This window comes from Fulmarus glacialis, unplaced genomic scaffold (assembly GCF_000690835.1).
Source record: "Fulmarus glacialis isolate BGI_N327 unplaced genomic scaffold, ASM69083v1 scaffold14484, whole genome shotgun sequence".
Classification (NCBI taxonomy): Eukaryota; Metazoa; Chordata; class Aves; order Procellariiformes; family Procellariidae; genus Fulmarus; species Fulmarus glacialis.
This window is the reverse complement of record NW_009207498.1, coordinates 579-15564: the sequence shown is the minus strand read 5'-3', so window position 1 is coordinate 15564 and position 14986 is coordinate 579. Positions and strand designations below refer to the sequence as shown.

Sequence of the window (14986 nt, the reverse complement as noted above, 5' to 3'; positions counted from 1 at the left end):
ATGCTACTCTCTTTGAAGCCAAAGTGATCATGTCAAACATCTGCACCCAAGGATTTGATACGTTATGCCAGAGCAGACGAATGCTAAGGTGTTGTCTAAGAGGCAGTCCCTAGGAAAACATCAGGAAAAAGCATACAGAAATGAAGTGACTTGCCCAAAATGATGCAGCATGGTCAAGACTGACATGGTAGTTGGCAGGAAGAAATGGAAAGGAATCTAGAACGTTACAGGATCAATAATGCCAAAGAGAAGTCTTTTCCACTGACTTCAGGTCAGGCCCTGAGTGTTTACAGGAAAATCATCAGATCAACAGTAAGAATAAACAGTAAGAATACGTACAAATTCTGCCTCTTTCTTCCATCATATACATTCAGCTTGCGTGAAAGAAACTTAAGAAGTTGGAAAATTATACGGACACTCTCCTTCAACTGTTTCTTTGTGGGTTTTTTTTATGTTTTGCAAGAGACCACTGTATAAAAATGAGGTAAGTGGCTATTCCTTTGCCATAGTTTTACCTGAGCTTTCATTCACTGTAACTACCTGACAACCACCACACAGCACTTTTTAATATTATGCAATGCACTTTTCAATTAAGCAGGAGGCTGCATCTCTCTGCTCAGTATCCCTGGTGGTTTTAAATAAGCTTTTCACTTGTTCCATCTCCAACGCTTGTTTGCACAACAGTAATTTTTCCAGATGAGAGAGAACCCAGTGATCATAAAGAATGAATTATTTACAGAAAGATCAGTACCCCAGTTCATATTAAGACTTCACTAATTGTAGTTAATTGAAAGTACCACACTGAACATGTGCACAATGCTCTTCAGGTTCATAAAAGCCTTAAGTGCCTTTAAATACTACTGAAAAAAAAAGAAAAGGCTCAGAGGATCGGTAGCAGGAAACAATACCTTGCACTTTTAGAGCATAAATAAAGCACTGACTCAAATAAAGTCAAAGTTCATCAAGGCTAAAACACATAATTTGCTAACCAGTTGATGGGGACAGGTAATCCCCTTTTCTAATGGGCTATGGTACCATAAGCCCTCAACGCAGCCAGAAGCCCCAGTTATAACTATGCAGATCAGACTGAACTTCTCGCTGCAATTTAGCCTACCTATGCTCTGTCTCCATGCAGTCCCACCACTGACGCAATGCTGTTGACCTACATCTTTACAGTGCTTTTCAATAGATTTTCAAAGCATTTTACAAGCCAGTAAGAAAAGAACAGAACAGAGGAACCAACTTCACAAGACTCATCAAGCAACCAGCAGCAAAGCTCAAGACCAGTTTAGGTCCAGGTTCATTGTTCTATTCAATACACTTGCAGTTTCACGAAACATGGTGAGCCAATCTGACACATCATTGCATTCAAGAAAACGGGGGTGAGAAGAGTTTTCTGCAAGGTTAGCATGTTAAGTCATCTCACAGAAGTGTCCTGTGATCACCAGAGCCTGCTCCAGGGACAAAGCAGTACCACAACCCCTTCAGCAACAGCAAGCTATTAGAGCAGCAAACTATTACCCTCACCAGGCTCCAGAAATCTGCCTTGATGCATTAGGTTTAGAGAGAGCACTTCTTAAGAAATCACACTTTGCAGAAGTGCACTAGTAACTGGTGGTGTTTAAGTGTCTGGAGGCAGAATAGATACCTGCTGGCCCTTCTGGCTTTAAGTCTTGGGTTCAATTCCTTCCTCTGTCCAAGAGGATTCAAACCCAATGCCTGTGCTCCTTCTCAGGTGAGCGCCCAAAGCAGCAGGTTAGGGAATCAATTTTCAACTTGCCGTTCACAGACCCTTGTGTTTATTCATTAACTATTTACAAGGAATCCATAACCATAACTGAAAAGGCAAGCTTACTTGCTAACAAGCTTAAATTAGCCCAACAGTAGTCAGCAAGACAGAAGAAAAGGGGCCAACAACTCACATTTACATTTGTTCTCTGACACATCTCATCTTGAATTTTTTTCCGCCCAATGACTGTAAAAACTCACATGTCTGTACTGTGATAGGCAGGTCAGTCTTCCAAAAAGTTGAAGAACAGAGGAACTCAGCTCCGGGACATCTGAACATTCTGTATTAGTTTTCTTACTATCGATTTTTTTTTTTTTCCCCCCCCCAATAATGAAGAGTGAACATGAGCACATTTCCTCATTTGTTTTCAAAGTGAGTCTTGTTTGCTTTTTGAAAGAAGTTTTCTCCCCCCAAAAAATAGGTGCCCATGCCTTATGTCAGAAGTGTGGACCAAAAATGCCACCTCTTGCTAACTCTGAGATATCTCAATCCCTGGCTAAAACTGGCTGCAGGCGACAGAGTAACACATCGTTATGCCACATGCCCAGCATTCCCTATTTTGTAGCACCAAGTGAGCATGTCAGTGTTTCAGCCCACACTTGCTCAATGCACTAAACGTGTAAATATTCCTCTGAAGCCTGACTCCAGCCACGTTGTCCCCATGGTTCTGGATCCTGCCGTACAGGCCAAAAACTCAACTAGCCAGCAATGCAGTGACAAACTTGAAACAGATTTAAACATATACAAGCTGATGTAATACTGGAACAAGCTGAAACAGTACACGTTATATTAGATTACCCATTTCTTTCTTAGTGAGAGGATTGAGCAAAGTAAGCTTCAATGTGTTTCTCCTGAGAGCTGAGCTTTAAGTTCAAAAGCATTCAGAATCAGGCTTGAGTCATGAAGTCCCATTTTGTTTAATTTCTAATTTATGCTGAACAAATAATTGTTTGGTCTCAATCCCTCTATGCCAGTTAAAACCAAATTGATGTGTCTTGTAAAATTCTTATCGGGCTACACAAACTATTACAGAATCTCTGCTGACAGATATCAGCTAAATATCAGCACAGACAAAATAAGTAGAATTTCCTGCTCTGTTTAGATTTAAACCATAGAAGAACAAACAGCATGTCCACCACAAAACAACATGTACCCATAATAGAGTAGTTAAGCCCTGGAACAGGTTGCCAGTGACGTTAAGGAACACATTCACAGAAACTTGACTGCTCGTGAGCAACCAGATCTGACCTTGAAGTGAGCCCTGCACTGAGCAGGAGTCTGGACCAGAAGTCTCCAGAGGGCCCTTCCAACTATGATTCCATGTACGTTGACATATAAATGGAAAGCTAACCTTGTGAAATAAAATGGACAAGTATGTAAATCATGACTACCACAAACATTCATAAAGATGTTAACAGCTTTTATTTCACTGGTGCAAGGCCCGTGTGTCATCCACCACTCACCAACATCAAAACAAAACATCATCTTCTATAAAACAGTTTCAGAAAATTCAAAACGAAGTAGCAGTGGCTATAATAAACTTCATACAATATTGTAAATCACTTAGTTTGTGTCATCCAAACAACAAATCAGTTTCTAGCATACATGGCTTTTTTTTTTTTGCCAAAAAAAATACCAGCACAACTCCAATACATGCCTCACACCTGGAAATGCGTAACATCACTCCATGACATTGATAGCTGTTCGTGCTTAGAACTAGTCATCAATTCACCCTACCAATATCATAAAATACAAAATGATATGAAAAACCTACATTTACAAAGTACAGTCCCAATCCTGCAATCTAATCCATTTGGGCAGGTACCTGCATCCATTCCAACTCCCCTGAAGGCAATGTGGTATTTAGTGCTCATTGCTAAAGATTTGATTGCAGAATCAGGGCAAAAGTGGGAAAGGTTTAAATCTTTCCACAAGCAGTAAAGCACTGCCTTATTCTTCTAGATTCAGTTTCAGTAGTATTTGCACAACCTCCTAAACCGAGACTTACCTATTTTCAATTACCTCACATTTAGGAAGAAAGAAGGATAGGCTTTAAAGTAGTCAGCAGAGAAATGGCTTTTACTGAAATGACTTGGGGCTGTAAGTTGTGCTTTAGTGCACGGTGGTGATCCAAATGCTTCCAAGAGACAACCACATCTTGCTTCAGTATTTACAGTATCTGCTGCCTTCCTCTGCATTACATGAGTTTCTTCACCAGCAAGATATCGGAGATCGTTTTCATTAGACGAGCGTTATGACATGACTCCAAAAACAGGATTATGACGACAAATACTAGGGCCATACTCTTCATAGTCTTTCTTGGTGTGACATACTTGGAAAAACTCTGGCTATGAAAATATAAAACAAATCCTCTCAAAAGCATAAGAATATATCAAGCAGAAAAAACGACAAATAAACTAATGCCTTAACATTTTTGTAGACTGCAGCTTTATGACATGGCATTACATTTTTAAAACAGAATAAAACTAGAAATATTAGGATATGAATACAATTAATCAAGAAAAGTTTATCTGGACAGAAGACTGCTTTTAAACACAGCAATAAGCAATCCCACTTTGGAGACAGGAATTGCTCCCATTTTCCTGTATTTGCTTCTCTCTCGGGTTTAAGACCATTGATGTGGATCCTGTATTCCTGAAGCCCTAACTAACCTCTAGTGTCGACTTCAAGAATAAAGGGACTATATTGCCACTATCACATAAAAACTACTTCAGAATTATGTCAAATCATTATACCCTTACTCAAGTAAAGCTCCCACTTGCCCTGTATAAATTTTACTGAGATAAAAATTGTGTAAGGATTGCAGAATGTGACACAGTTTAGGCTGTCACAATGAAAAGGCTTAAAACTTAGTGCTCAGATCAAATATAGCCAGAAGACAATATGCAACAAAAAAAAAATTCAGAACAATTTTGATAAAGACTTACTGTTGAAGCCAGCATGGAACCGCCGAACCAAACTGCATAACGCTGCATGTGATGTGTTATCACTTGAACTTCAACTGGTTTGGGCTAAGAAAAACAGTTTGTATTTAGTTGGTTTACATTTTCTGGCAAGATCCTTACAAACTGAAAATGCTCAGACCCAGACATCTTCAGCCCTCCATTCACATCCCTATCTCACACTTATTAGTCAGTCTGCCACGTTCCCTAGGAGACCAAGTCATAAAACTCTTCACGATTAGTATGCTGAAGGACACAACAGTTAAATCCCTCTTGCCTACTGCTAAGATCACATATCTCCTAGAAGGGAAACCAGAAATGCCCTGAGAGACTGCTCACAGTAACTTTAAGGTTCCTGTAAAGACATGTCATACATTGCAAGGCTACCAACATGTTTAGCAACACATACATATATACTACTCATTTTACAACACTGCATTTTCACTAGTGAGGTGAAAATTCCGAACTTTATTTCTTTCACTTCTCATGTAATCAACGCACTTGAAGTTCTTTCTTACTTTTATCCGACCACCACTGAGTTCCTCGCTAAGCCGCAATCTTGCATCCACTACTCTCTTCAAATCCCTTTGCAGTCGTCGTCCAAAGTCCCTGAACATCGTGGATCCTCCTGACAGAACCACATTCTGTGCAGAAATTAAAGACACATTCTTTAAATCCATCTTCAAGCGAGTTTTGCCAAAAGCCAACACTGCAGAGGTGACTATTTGGATCTTAACATCATTAGGAAGCTGACAAGCTACACAGAACACCTTACGCATTGCTTAACTTCCATAGGAAGTCCATGGTCCCCTACTTTCTTTTTTTCCCCTTTAAAGAAGAGTTTTATGTAAAATATGTTATTACAAAAGAGAAGGATTCCATTAAAATGGTGAGCTAATACCCTACATGTGCAGAGCAGCAGAAATAAGACACTACATCAAAAAGTTTCCCAGGGATGCTCATAGTAAGCAGTTTCAGCCCTGATACCAAATAAGGCTCTAGCCTCATAATATTACTGTTAGTGTCTTTCCAAAAGCTGTAAAGTTATCTAGAACTCAATTTTTTTTTTTTATTTTAAGAGTTAAACTTCTAAACATAGCAACCAGCAAGTCCAATGATTCTTCAAAAAGGTACCACACCTCCAAAGAGGACTGCAGTACAGAGAAAGGTACAATGCCTTTCACTTTTCTTATCTATACCTGCTTGCTTAGTAGTACTTAGTTTTCAGAGCAGAACCAAAAGGCTCTTAGCCTGGACTTGTACTTGGATTCTAAATAGGAGTTTTAGAACGTCACATCCTTAATTCTGATAACGTTGCAGGGTCATAGACTAATGCAGAAGTCATTTCAAAAGTGGGAGGATTCAAAGCAGGAGCCCTATAACATAACATTGGTGGCAGCAAAAATGCATTTCATAATCAGAAAAATGAACTCTATATGACAAAACTGCGTGCGTGCCCTTGCATACTGCTGCAACTGCAAACCAAAGTGCCAATTAGTGCTTACTAAAACCACTTATATGCCTTAGACATGTGTCCACAGGGAACTCAACTGAGATCAAGAGTTCGTTATACACAGGTCAAAGTATTATCTCTCAGTAATAGTTTTTGACACTGCAGACCAAGACTGTGCATGTAATGAAAGAATCCCTGAACCACTGCTTTCAGCCAGGAAGCCTGCACACAGATCTGAAGAGTCAAAGACATGCATAATAAGCATTCACATTTGCAGGGTGCAGAAGTAACTGCTTGGATTTTAAGCAACAGATAACAAGGAAAATCTTGTTTGTAACTTGTAAAGTGAGAAGAAAGCTGTTTGTTTATTCATGAAAAAAAAATCTCTGCACATTGTAAAAAGCTACTACAGTAGGAAAAACTCATTTCTTCACAGCTTCAGATTATCTACAGTATAAAAGAGTGCATAACAAGGCAGGTGTACTTAAAAGAAAAGCACACATCCCCATAACATTACTGAAACATTTCCCGAAAGAAAGAGGACAACAGAGAAGAGGAAAGGAGACATACGTATAAGCAGGAGCCAGAAACCACAGTTGGTCCTAAAATTGAAGCAGGAGGGAGATTCCCCCTGCTCCCCCACACACTCCCCTGCCTCAAAGTGGTCACATGTTCCACATGGGAAAAGAAAATTGCTAATGGGGAAAAAAAAGGCAACAACCAACCTGAGTGATGAAATAGTAATTAAAAAGATGCTATCAGAAAATATAACCTGGAGATAATGAAGTTGGCAGTTGAAGACAGTGAAAGCAATAATTCTATTCAAAGCAAATTAAACTTCAAGTATACTCCATAAAGTGGACATTGCTACCTCCAAAAATAGATTTCAGAATACACCTGAGAATAATTGTTTGAATACATCCGAGACCAACTCATGCAACTACAGAGTTAGCAGTAACACTGGGAGGATCTTTTATCATTCCAGGATTAGAAGCTTCCTCAGATTATGATTACTCAAGTACTTCTACACACTGAAAGAAGTTTAACAATAATACTGGTCAAGAACAGAAGCACTAGGGTATACTTGCTGAAAAGGCGAGTCATCTCATTATCACATATCTGGACAAGCCAGGCTAAGCAGAATATTGAATATAAGTAACTAGGTGACACCAACTGCCTTTATAAGATAGTTAATTATACAGTCACAGTTCCCCTGCTCCCTGTGCTTCTTGTCAGCACTGGGCCAAATCTGTGCTAACTGTTTAGCAGAAGACTGCTCACATACGGGCTTCAGTAAGTTATCACAACTCAGCAGGTCAGTCTTCTGCAAGGAGGTCAGAAGCCTCACTCACAATGAAAGCAGAATCCAACCCCTCACACACCACACCCACCACTTACAAAGGACCCAATGAAGGTGGGAAAAGACTGTCAGGGGGAAAAAAACAACCAAACAAACCCAAAAAACAACCATGAAACCACGCCCCACAGCAAACACCTTCTCTAGAATAACTGAGTGTAACACAATACAGTAATTCCAGTAACTACTTAACAAAAAACATAATAACAATGAAGCATGCTAAATACATCCGTGAAGAAACCTTCTCTGTTTGGGTTTTCAGCCTGCCTGAGAATTCTCTAGCCTCTCAGAAAAAGTCATAAAGGCAGTTAGGATTTAAGTATCTGTTTCCAGCTGATTCCTTTAAACAAGACCACTTCTGATCTCACTCTGCTCAAATGCACTTCAGCTGGTTTAACAGCTCTAAGCAGACCACAGGTTTCACAGCTAACACTGATTATCATACCATCTGACAGAAAGAAGCTCCCACTGATTTTTACTTTTACAGCTAACTGGTTGAAAATTTGTTTCAGAAGAATGTATTCCCTTAGAAGAGAGGGATGAAGACCTTCCACACACCTGAAAAAGCTAACCACAACAAGTAAATAATGAAAGTAGGCCATTTCTGGAAGGAAACCAGGGGGTGAACACCAATCACCTCAGAGGGCTGGAAAGAAATTTCTCACTTCTCATTCACACCCTTTGCTTCTCTTATGAACTCTAGGATATTGAGTTCCTCTCCATACCATTTCTGGTATTATGCCTGTACAGTACACTGCTGCAGAGATATGAGGCTACCTAACAAAACCACCCAGTAAGAGATATGTCTATCTAAATAAAGTTTACATTGAAATTCCAAGAAGTTAAATTAGCTTCTGCAGAAGTCAATGCTACCAAACACAAGGTGCTGAACTGGTTTGTGCACCTTTACACTGCACCTTGTAACGTGGTATAAGCGCACTCTCAGCTGGACACTTCAGGCTTTGCAGCACCAAACTGAGAAGCATCCACTGCTTTTCTGGTAAATACAAACTTCAACAACATATCCCAGTTTCCCTTCCTCCCAAATAACCTAAATTAAAGTTGTTTAACATGACACAACCACACCACCAGAGACATGTAATGAGAGCATTAACATGACTGTTAATAAAAATTATTATGGGTAAAAACTGGAAGGTTCACAAGCTGAAGCCAAGCACTTCATGAGCAAGTGAATCAGTTAAGCTACATGCCCTGTTAATTTAGTTAGGGCAATATTTGCCAATATTTTATGGAAAGTATACGGAGAAATATTATACATATCAAACAACAAATATATTACAAAGAAGTAAATGTATTGTGAGAAACACTATTTTTTAAATACGTTTGACTTCTGATGATGAAGAAACAATTTCTGTTTCTTTAAAATCATGATTTGCAATGTTCATTTAACAGTTCGAGTAATAGCAAAAGACTTCAGCATGACTTACGGTCGTGCTGTTCTGCAGAAATACGCCTGCACTCAGACACAAAAGTAACCACTAAATACTGCAGATGTATTGAGCTACTGTTAAACCAGCTAGCACAGGTAACATTATAAATTTAATTACAGCTGTGATAGGAATAAACAAGGCTTCTCCTCAGTACTCCTGTGCCATGCTCACAGTGTTAATTTTGCAGCTTCCACGTGAGGTAGCAGGAATACCTGTCCTTTCCCATGTCTTATCATCGGTGCCAATATGATGCAGATCTCATGGCCTGGCAGTCTCTCCAGCCTTACGTCACCCACTGAGCCTCCCCGCTCTGCACTTAGTAATTAATAGCACACATTGCCATCTTGCTGAAGCACAGATAAGCAGAAGCCAGTTGAACCCTATCCAGTCTTGTGCCTGAGGATACCTACAATTTTGAAGGGGAAAGGCAAGAATACGGCTGATAGAGCAAATAAGCTGGGCACCATCACAGACTGTATTTCTCCCTGCAGCTCGCAGATGTCCAGCCGGACGCCGCACAGCAGTCTGACAGCGCCATCTACACACCACGCAGCGCATGTGAAGCTGTTTTTGCACAAAGTATTAACCGGCAATTCAAGTTAGAAGTGATGTTAGGGGGATATTTACCACTCCTCTAGCCTCCCACACGCCTCTACAGGCTTTGAGGATGGTTCGTTACGAGCTGGGCAGTCAACAGCTTAACCTTACGAGAGAACGTGGATACAAGAAGTTAGTCCAAATCTTAATTGTATTAGCAAGCTCAAGTTCACTATTGACCACAATAGTTGCGCACCCAGCTAAAAAGTCATTTTCTCTAAGGAAAAGAGCCAGTATCATTAAAATTCTGTCTCCATGCACTTGCATTTCCACAGAAAATCTGGATGATTTATCTACAATAAAATACCACACTTGCCAACACATTACAGTCCCCATCTCATGCAATGTTTCCAGCTTGAGAAACTAGCTTAAATGTTTGAGGTCAAGAATGTTACAACTTGATCCATCATAATTTGAATCATGAATATTTAAACATGCTTGGTTAGGATCTTTCAGAGGTATTTCTGACAGAATTTACCTGGTTTCAGATGTCACTTATCTTAAATTCTTTCATCCGTATAATTGTGCCAAAACTACAGCAGAGAAAAGTTGAAAGAAATCAATTGTTAGGACAGCCAATGACCCTACACTTACATCCTTTCTACTGGGAGAAGGCACAGACCTCAGAACTGCCAATACTTTTCTCATCTCCTGTTACCATCTAAACTCTGGAAGTGTCTGGGGAAAGACTCTAGTTGGGGAAAAAGAAAGAGGAAGGAGAATGTGGAGTAAGAGTGACAGTTTCTGAACCTGTTACCAACAAAAAAAATACCATTTATTAGAATATCAAGCAGTTTTTAGAACTTCTGAAAGCCCTTTGTCCACTTTTAAAGTTATTACAACTATATTCACTAGCTGACTGTTAAACTCAGCTACTCTTTTTTGACACTTAAGTGTCAAAACTCATGTCCTAACTGACAAAAGTTAGGACAAGTGTCAGAGCATTTCCAGGTTGAAAACAGATTTTTAAATAGCAACTAGTATTGAAAACGTCCAACACTAGCATCTCTTGTGGCCATACCACAGAGAAGATGTTTCCCATTGATTCAAGCTGGGTGTGCATTAGTTACACTGTGTTTAATAGTATGCTCATAGTAACCTGAAAGCTGGGAAAAGGACCACATTTTTCTGCAGACCATAGTCCCCATCACGCTACCACTCCCTCCCTCTAGTTTCTCTGCATTTCTGTGATACCAGTTATACTATATATTTATATAAATATGAGATAAGTATAAGGAAAGGTTGTGGAACAATCTTTTAAGAAAAAAGGAAGCTAAAGAATTCTCAAAAAAATGGAATAGACAAACTACACACCATTCTTCTCAAAGAATGCCAAGTGTGATGCAATGCCTCACTGAGCCCCATAAAAGCATGATCGCATTTCTAGCTGCATGCAGGATGGGTCATTTTTCAATGGAGTTCCACACACAGGAACGATCAACATAGCAAGGATGCCAGATTATTTCAGCCATGTGGTAAGATCCGAAATTACTCCTCCATCATTTCACCTGAGCACTCACTTTAAATTTCATATCACTTTCCGAAGATTTGGGTTTGTTAAAAAAAAATACAAAATAAAAAAATCCACCTTATTTCTTCAAATTTTAATGCAAGTCCTCTGGTTCCAAACCCAGCAGCCTACTTATCTTCTTCCATTTTAGCAGAAAGCAGCTCATCCCAAGCAATCCAGAACTCTCAGCTCTGTGTTAGAGACACAGAGAGAGACAGAATAAGAACATAAATCAATTCTTCCAAGCAATCACATTAAGACAGTGTAATCATGGGAATTGGGAAGAAGAACAAAAAAGGTGCATTGCTGGCAACAATTATACAATTAAAAAGGCTTCATCACATGTGAAAGAATGTTTGTGGTTGGTATTGAACAGCTACAGGCTATGGGATCTGGCTGAAGAACAATAATCTTATGAAGGTCCTGCTGGTCCAAACATCAACATAAGGTAAGATAACTGGCCTCGTAAGAGAGATTTGATCAGATTCGGAAACAGGGATACTGGCAATAAAACTAAAAAAGAGAAATACCATAGGACATCAAAAGATGGATTGTGAAACAATGCTTCAAAGGCTACATACCACATATAATCTGCAAGAAGGATACTTGCAGGTATTTTCTACACGAACACTGAGGAAGAATCCAAATACATTTGATGGAAACCCAGCTCCAAAGCACAGGGCCTTGGCTGCCCACCACGCAGCGCTGTGGGTAAGTGAAACTGATAAACCACAGAAACTAAGAGAAAGTGTGAGTGGATTTCTGTACCTATACACTGTTTTAAACAATGAGAACAGAGATGCTCATCCCTTTGCAGAGACCTTGCTTAAAGAAGATAGCAACTATTAGCATTAATAACTACTGACATCTATCATTACATTCAATAGGTAATTGTATAACATTGTTTTAATTAAGTATAATGAAAAACAGGAAATGGAAAAACAAAGTCTCAATCAGTGGCAAGCCAAGGGAAAGTTATTTGCCTGCTGATTACAGTGAGGAAAGAGTAACTTAACCTCAATTTTTAAATACCACTTTCCAGAAGTCAGTACTAATCCCCACCCTACCAAGTGATGAAGCTATTGCTCTATGGCAACTTCGGTCTTTCAGGAAAAAAAGCACGGACCCTAAGCACAACCAGACACTAAGAGTTTCCTAAAACCTTCTGCAACGTACCTAAGCTTGAAGTCTTTGAAGACATCTACTGCAAAATTCACTCCCCATATGAGCTTGTTTAGCTGTTTAACTTCCCGTTTTAAACTGCTTCACAGATTCGCTCTGAAGCACTATGTCTCTCTAGATTAGAGTATGTTTACTAGGCAAGTAAAACAGATTGCAAAATTTTAATAGTTACCCTGAGATATGACTTAGTTAGAACTTAATGCTCATTCTAACGGGTGAAGAAAACTACCACTTTTTCATGAGCAAGCAAACGTCTCCATGCTATTACTTTATGCTGTTATTTCCAAAAGGGCACTGCTGCTGCACAAACAGAAAACAAACAGGAAGCATAGGATGTGCTGCCAATATAAAGAGAGCTTGCCATAGGCTATGCCTGTCAGTACCTTCCTTTTCATTTCTTAAAGAAACAGTGACTGAAAGTACTCTCTGGACAATACCCTGGACAAGTTTAAGCAGGCACAATTATTGTCTCCTAAAAGATTTTAAGTCTTTCTGTATTTTAATACTGGGTTCGATACCTGGCTAAAACTGCAGACAGTGGGCAGATACAAGTTAAGACTATGAAAAAAATCTATGTATTTGAAACCACTGCTTAATAACACAGGGGGTGGAGGAGGGGGTGAGAGAGACGAGACCATGATGTAACCCTTAAAATGGGCAAAAGCCAAAGGCTTTCATGCACAAGAATTCTCATTACAAGTGTCAGATACAAATAACATCCCTCTGCCTCAGCTCCCTGGGGACAATACTTACCTGTGTATCAAACTAGTGCTACAGATAACCCTTCTTTCAGAAATAAAAAGCAACAAATATCAAGTACTCTTCATTCAGAAGTGGCACTTTGTTTTAACTTTATCTGTATTCAAAGTTCACATTTCACATAGTGGGGGAAGTGGTAGCTATGTATATGCTTCATGATGATGTTGATATTTAGTCTTCAAATGAATTAAGTTAATCTTGCAACAGAAAAACCATACCTTATATAATGGACGCCGGACGTCAATGGGACAGTTCTGTATAACTTCATCAACTACATCCGAAATGGATTCCATAAAATCAGGATTAGCAAACTACAATGAAACAGAACAGACATTAGATATTTTCTCCCAAGAACAGAGAAACAAGAAGGCAGAAGTGAGACTGTACAGAGATTTTTTAATAGCACTTTTAAAGGGGGCGAGTGGTAATCAAAATCACTATTACTCCTGCTCACCAATTATTCTCCGTTATAATAAATCCACTTCTGTATAAGGGAAACGAGAAACCCTTTTTCTGCAGAGAAATTCATAGTCTCTTCCTTAGTCATAAATTCACTATTTAAAATTTACGTACTATGGGCCTACTATTGCATGTGACGTGAGTTTGAGTTCTTCTGCAATATTAAAGATACTATTACTGTATAATGTGGTCATGCCCTTCCTTTTAAATGAAATTTAAAAAGTCAGTGTGCAAATCAGAATGTTCCCTTGCAAAAAGTTTTCAACCCTACTACAATACTTATTAAATTCCCACCAAAAAGTCGTTTTTTTTTTTTTTTTTTTTTGGTACAAGCACACAAAATCTATGCTCAAAAAGGCATCAATACTCTTAAGGTCTTGAGTGGAAATCCCCATCAAAGCAAACATTAATACAGTGCTAATGTAAATTTCTGCATTTATAAGTACTAGAGAGTCAGAGTTGCTAATGCTAGAAAACATTCTTGGACTAATGGCAATTTTCCACCTAAAACTTAACACAAGCTTTTAAAAAACAAACAAACAAAACAGTTCATAGCCTAGGTTTTGCCCTTTCACAGATTAAACTTTGAGAAAGTACATGAATTATAAATAAATACATAATAATATGTTATTATAGATTATATTATTACATAACTTCAAAACTTTCCCAAAGGTGCAGAAACTATTTGGGATTTACATCCTAAACAAGATGAAGTATCTAACTGGATGAGTAACAAAAGCCAAAACACAAGTACACATTGAACTGGAAGAGAAATTAGCAAAGGAAGTTGGCTTGGAGATCAGGAGCCACAAGAATGATGTGAAAAATCCCCAAGAATTCAAGCTAATTTCCATAGTAAGAATTAATCATGCAAGAAGCTAAAATATGAAGCCACATAAATTAAAAGAGAAGAAAGAAGTGGTGTTGCTTCACATGGAGAGTTCTCATCTGAATGAACTACAGCCTGAAATCTTCTCCCAAGCTCTCCATAAAGATACTGATAACACAGCAGGGCAAAAGGAATAGGTAGAAATAGAGTTATGGCATCCAAAGCAGAGTATAACACGCTCCCAGAAAGGGGACTAGAGAACGGGCATGTGAAATTGCAGTCCACTAGCAAATACCATATGGCTGGAGAACAGCAAGTAATACACCTAATTTAAAAAGCGGAGAGAGAATCTGGAGAATACAAACCCCAAAGCCTAACTTGAAGAGTATTAAAGACTTCAGAACAAATTTTGTAAGAAGGAGATAAACTGAAAATAGGAAAAGATTACAAGACAGGCTTTACCAAAGGCAGCTTTTACCTAGCTAACTTGATACCCTTTGAAGTGAGGAATTAATGAAGTCCAGCGAGAAATTCTCTTTGGATGCAGTACATATCATCTAGTGTGTTTTTCTTGTCTAGAAAGTCAGTTCAGGTTTTTTTTTTTCCCAATACAGAGCCAAGAAACTATCAAGAAATG

General features: G+C 38.9%; 1 protein-coding gene across 1 annotated transcript; it reads right to left on the bottom strand.

Moving 5' to 3' along the window:
* Nucleotides 1-3188: 3188 nt before the first annotated feature.
* On the bottom strand, nucleotides 3189-13372 carry LOC104075588 (actin-related protein 3B-like; the record flags this gene model as incomplete). The annotated part of the gene is made up of 4 exons (XM_009576142.1): nucleotides 3189-4137; nucleotides 4738-4821; nucleotides 5271-5396; nucleotides 13280-13372. Coding segments are annotated over 4 exons (399 nt in total), but the record flags the coding sequence as incomplete, so codon positions are not given.
* Between the last annotated feature and the right edge of the window lie 1614 nt (nucleotides 13373-14986).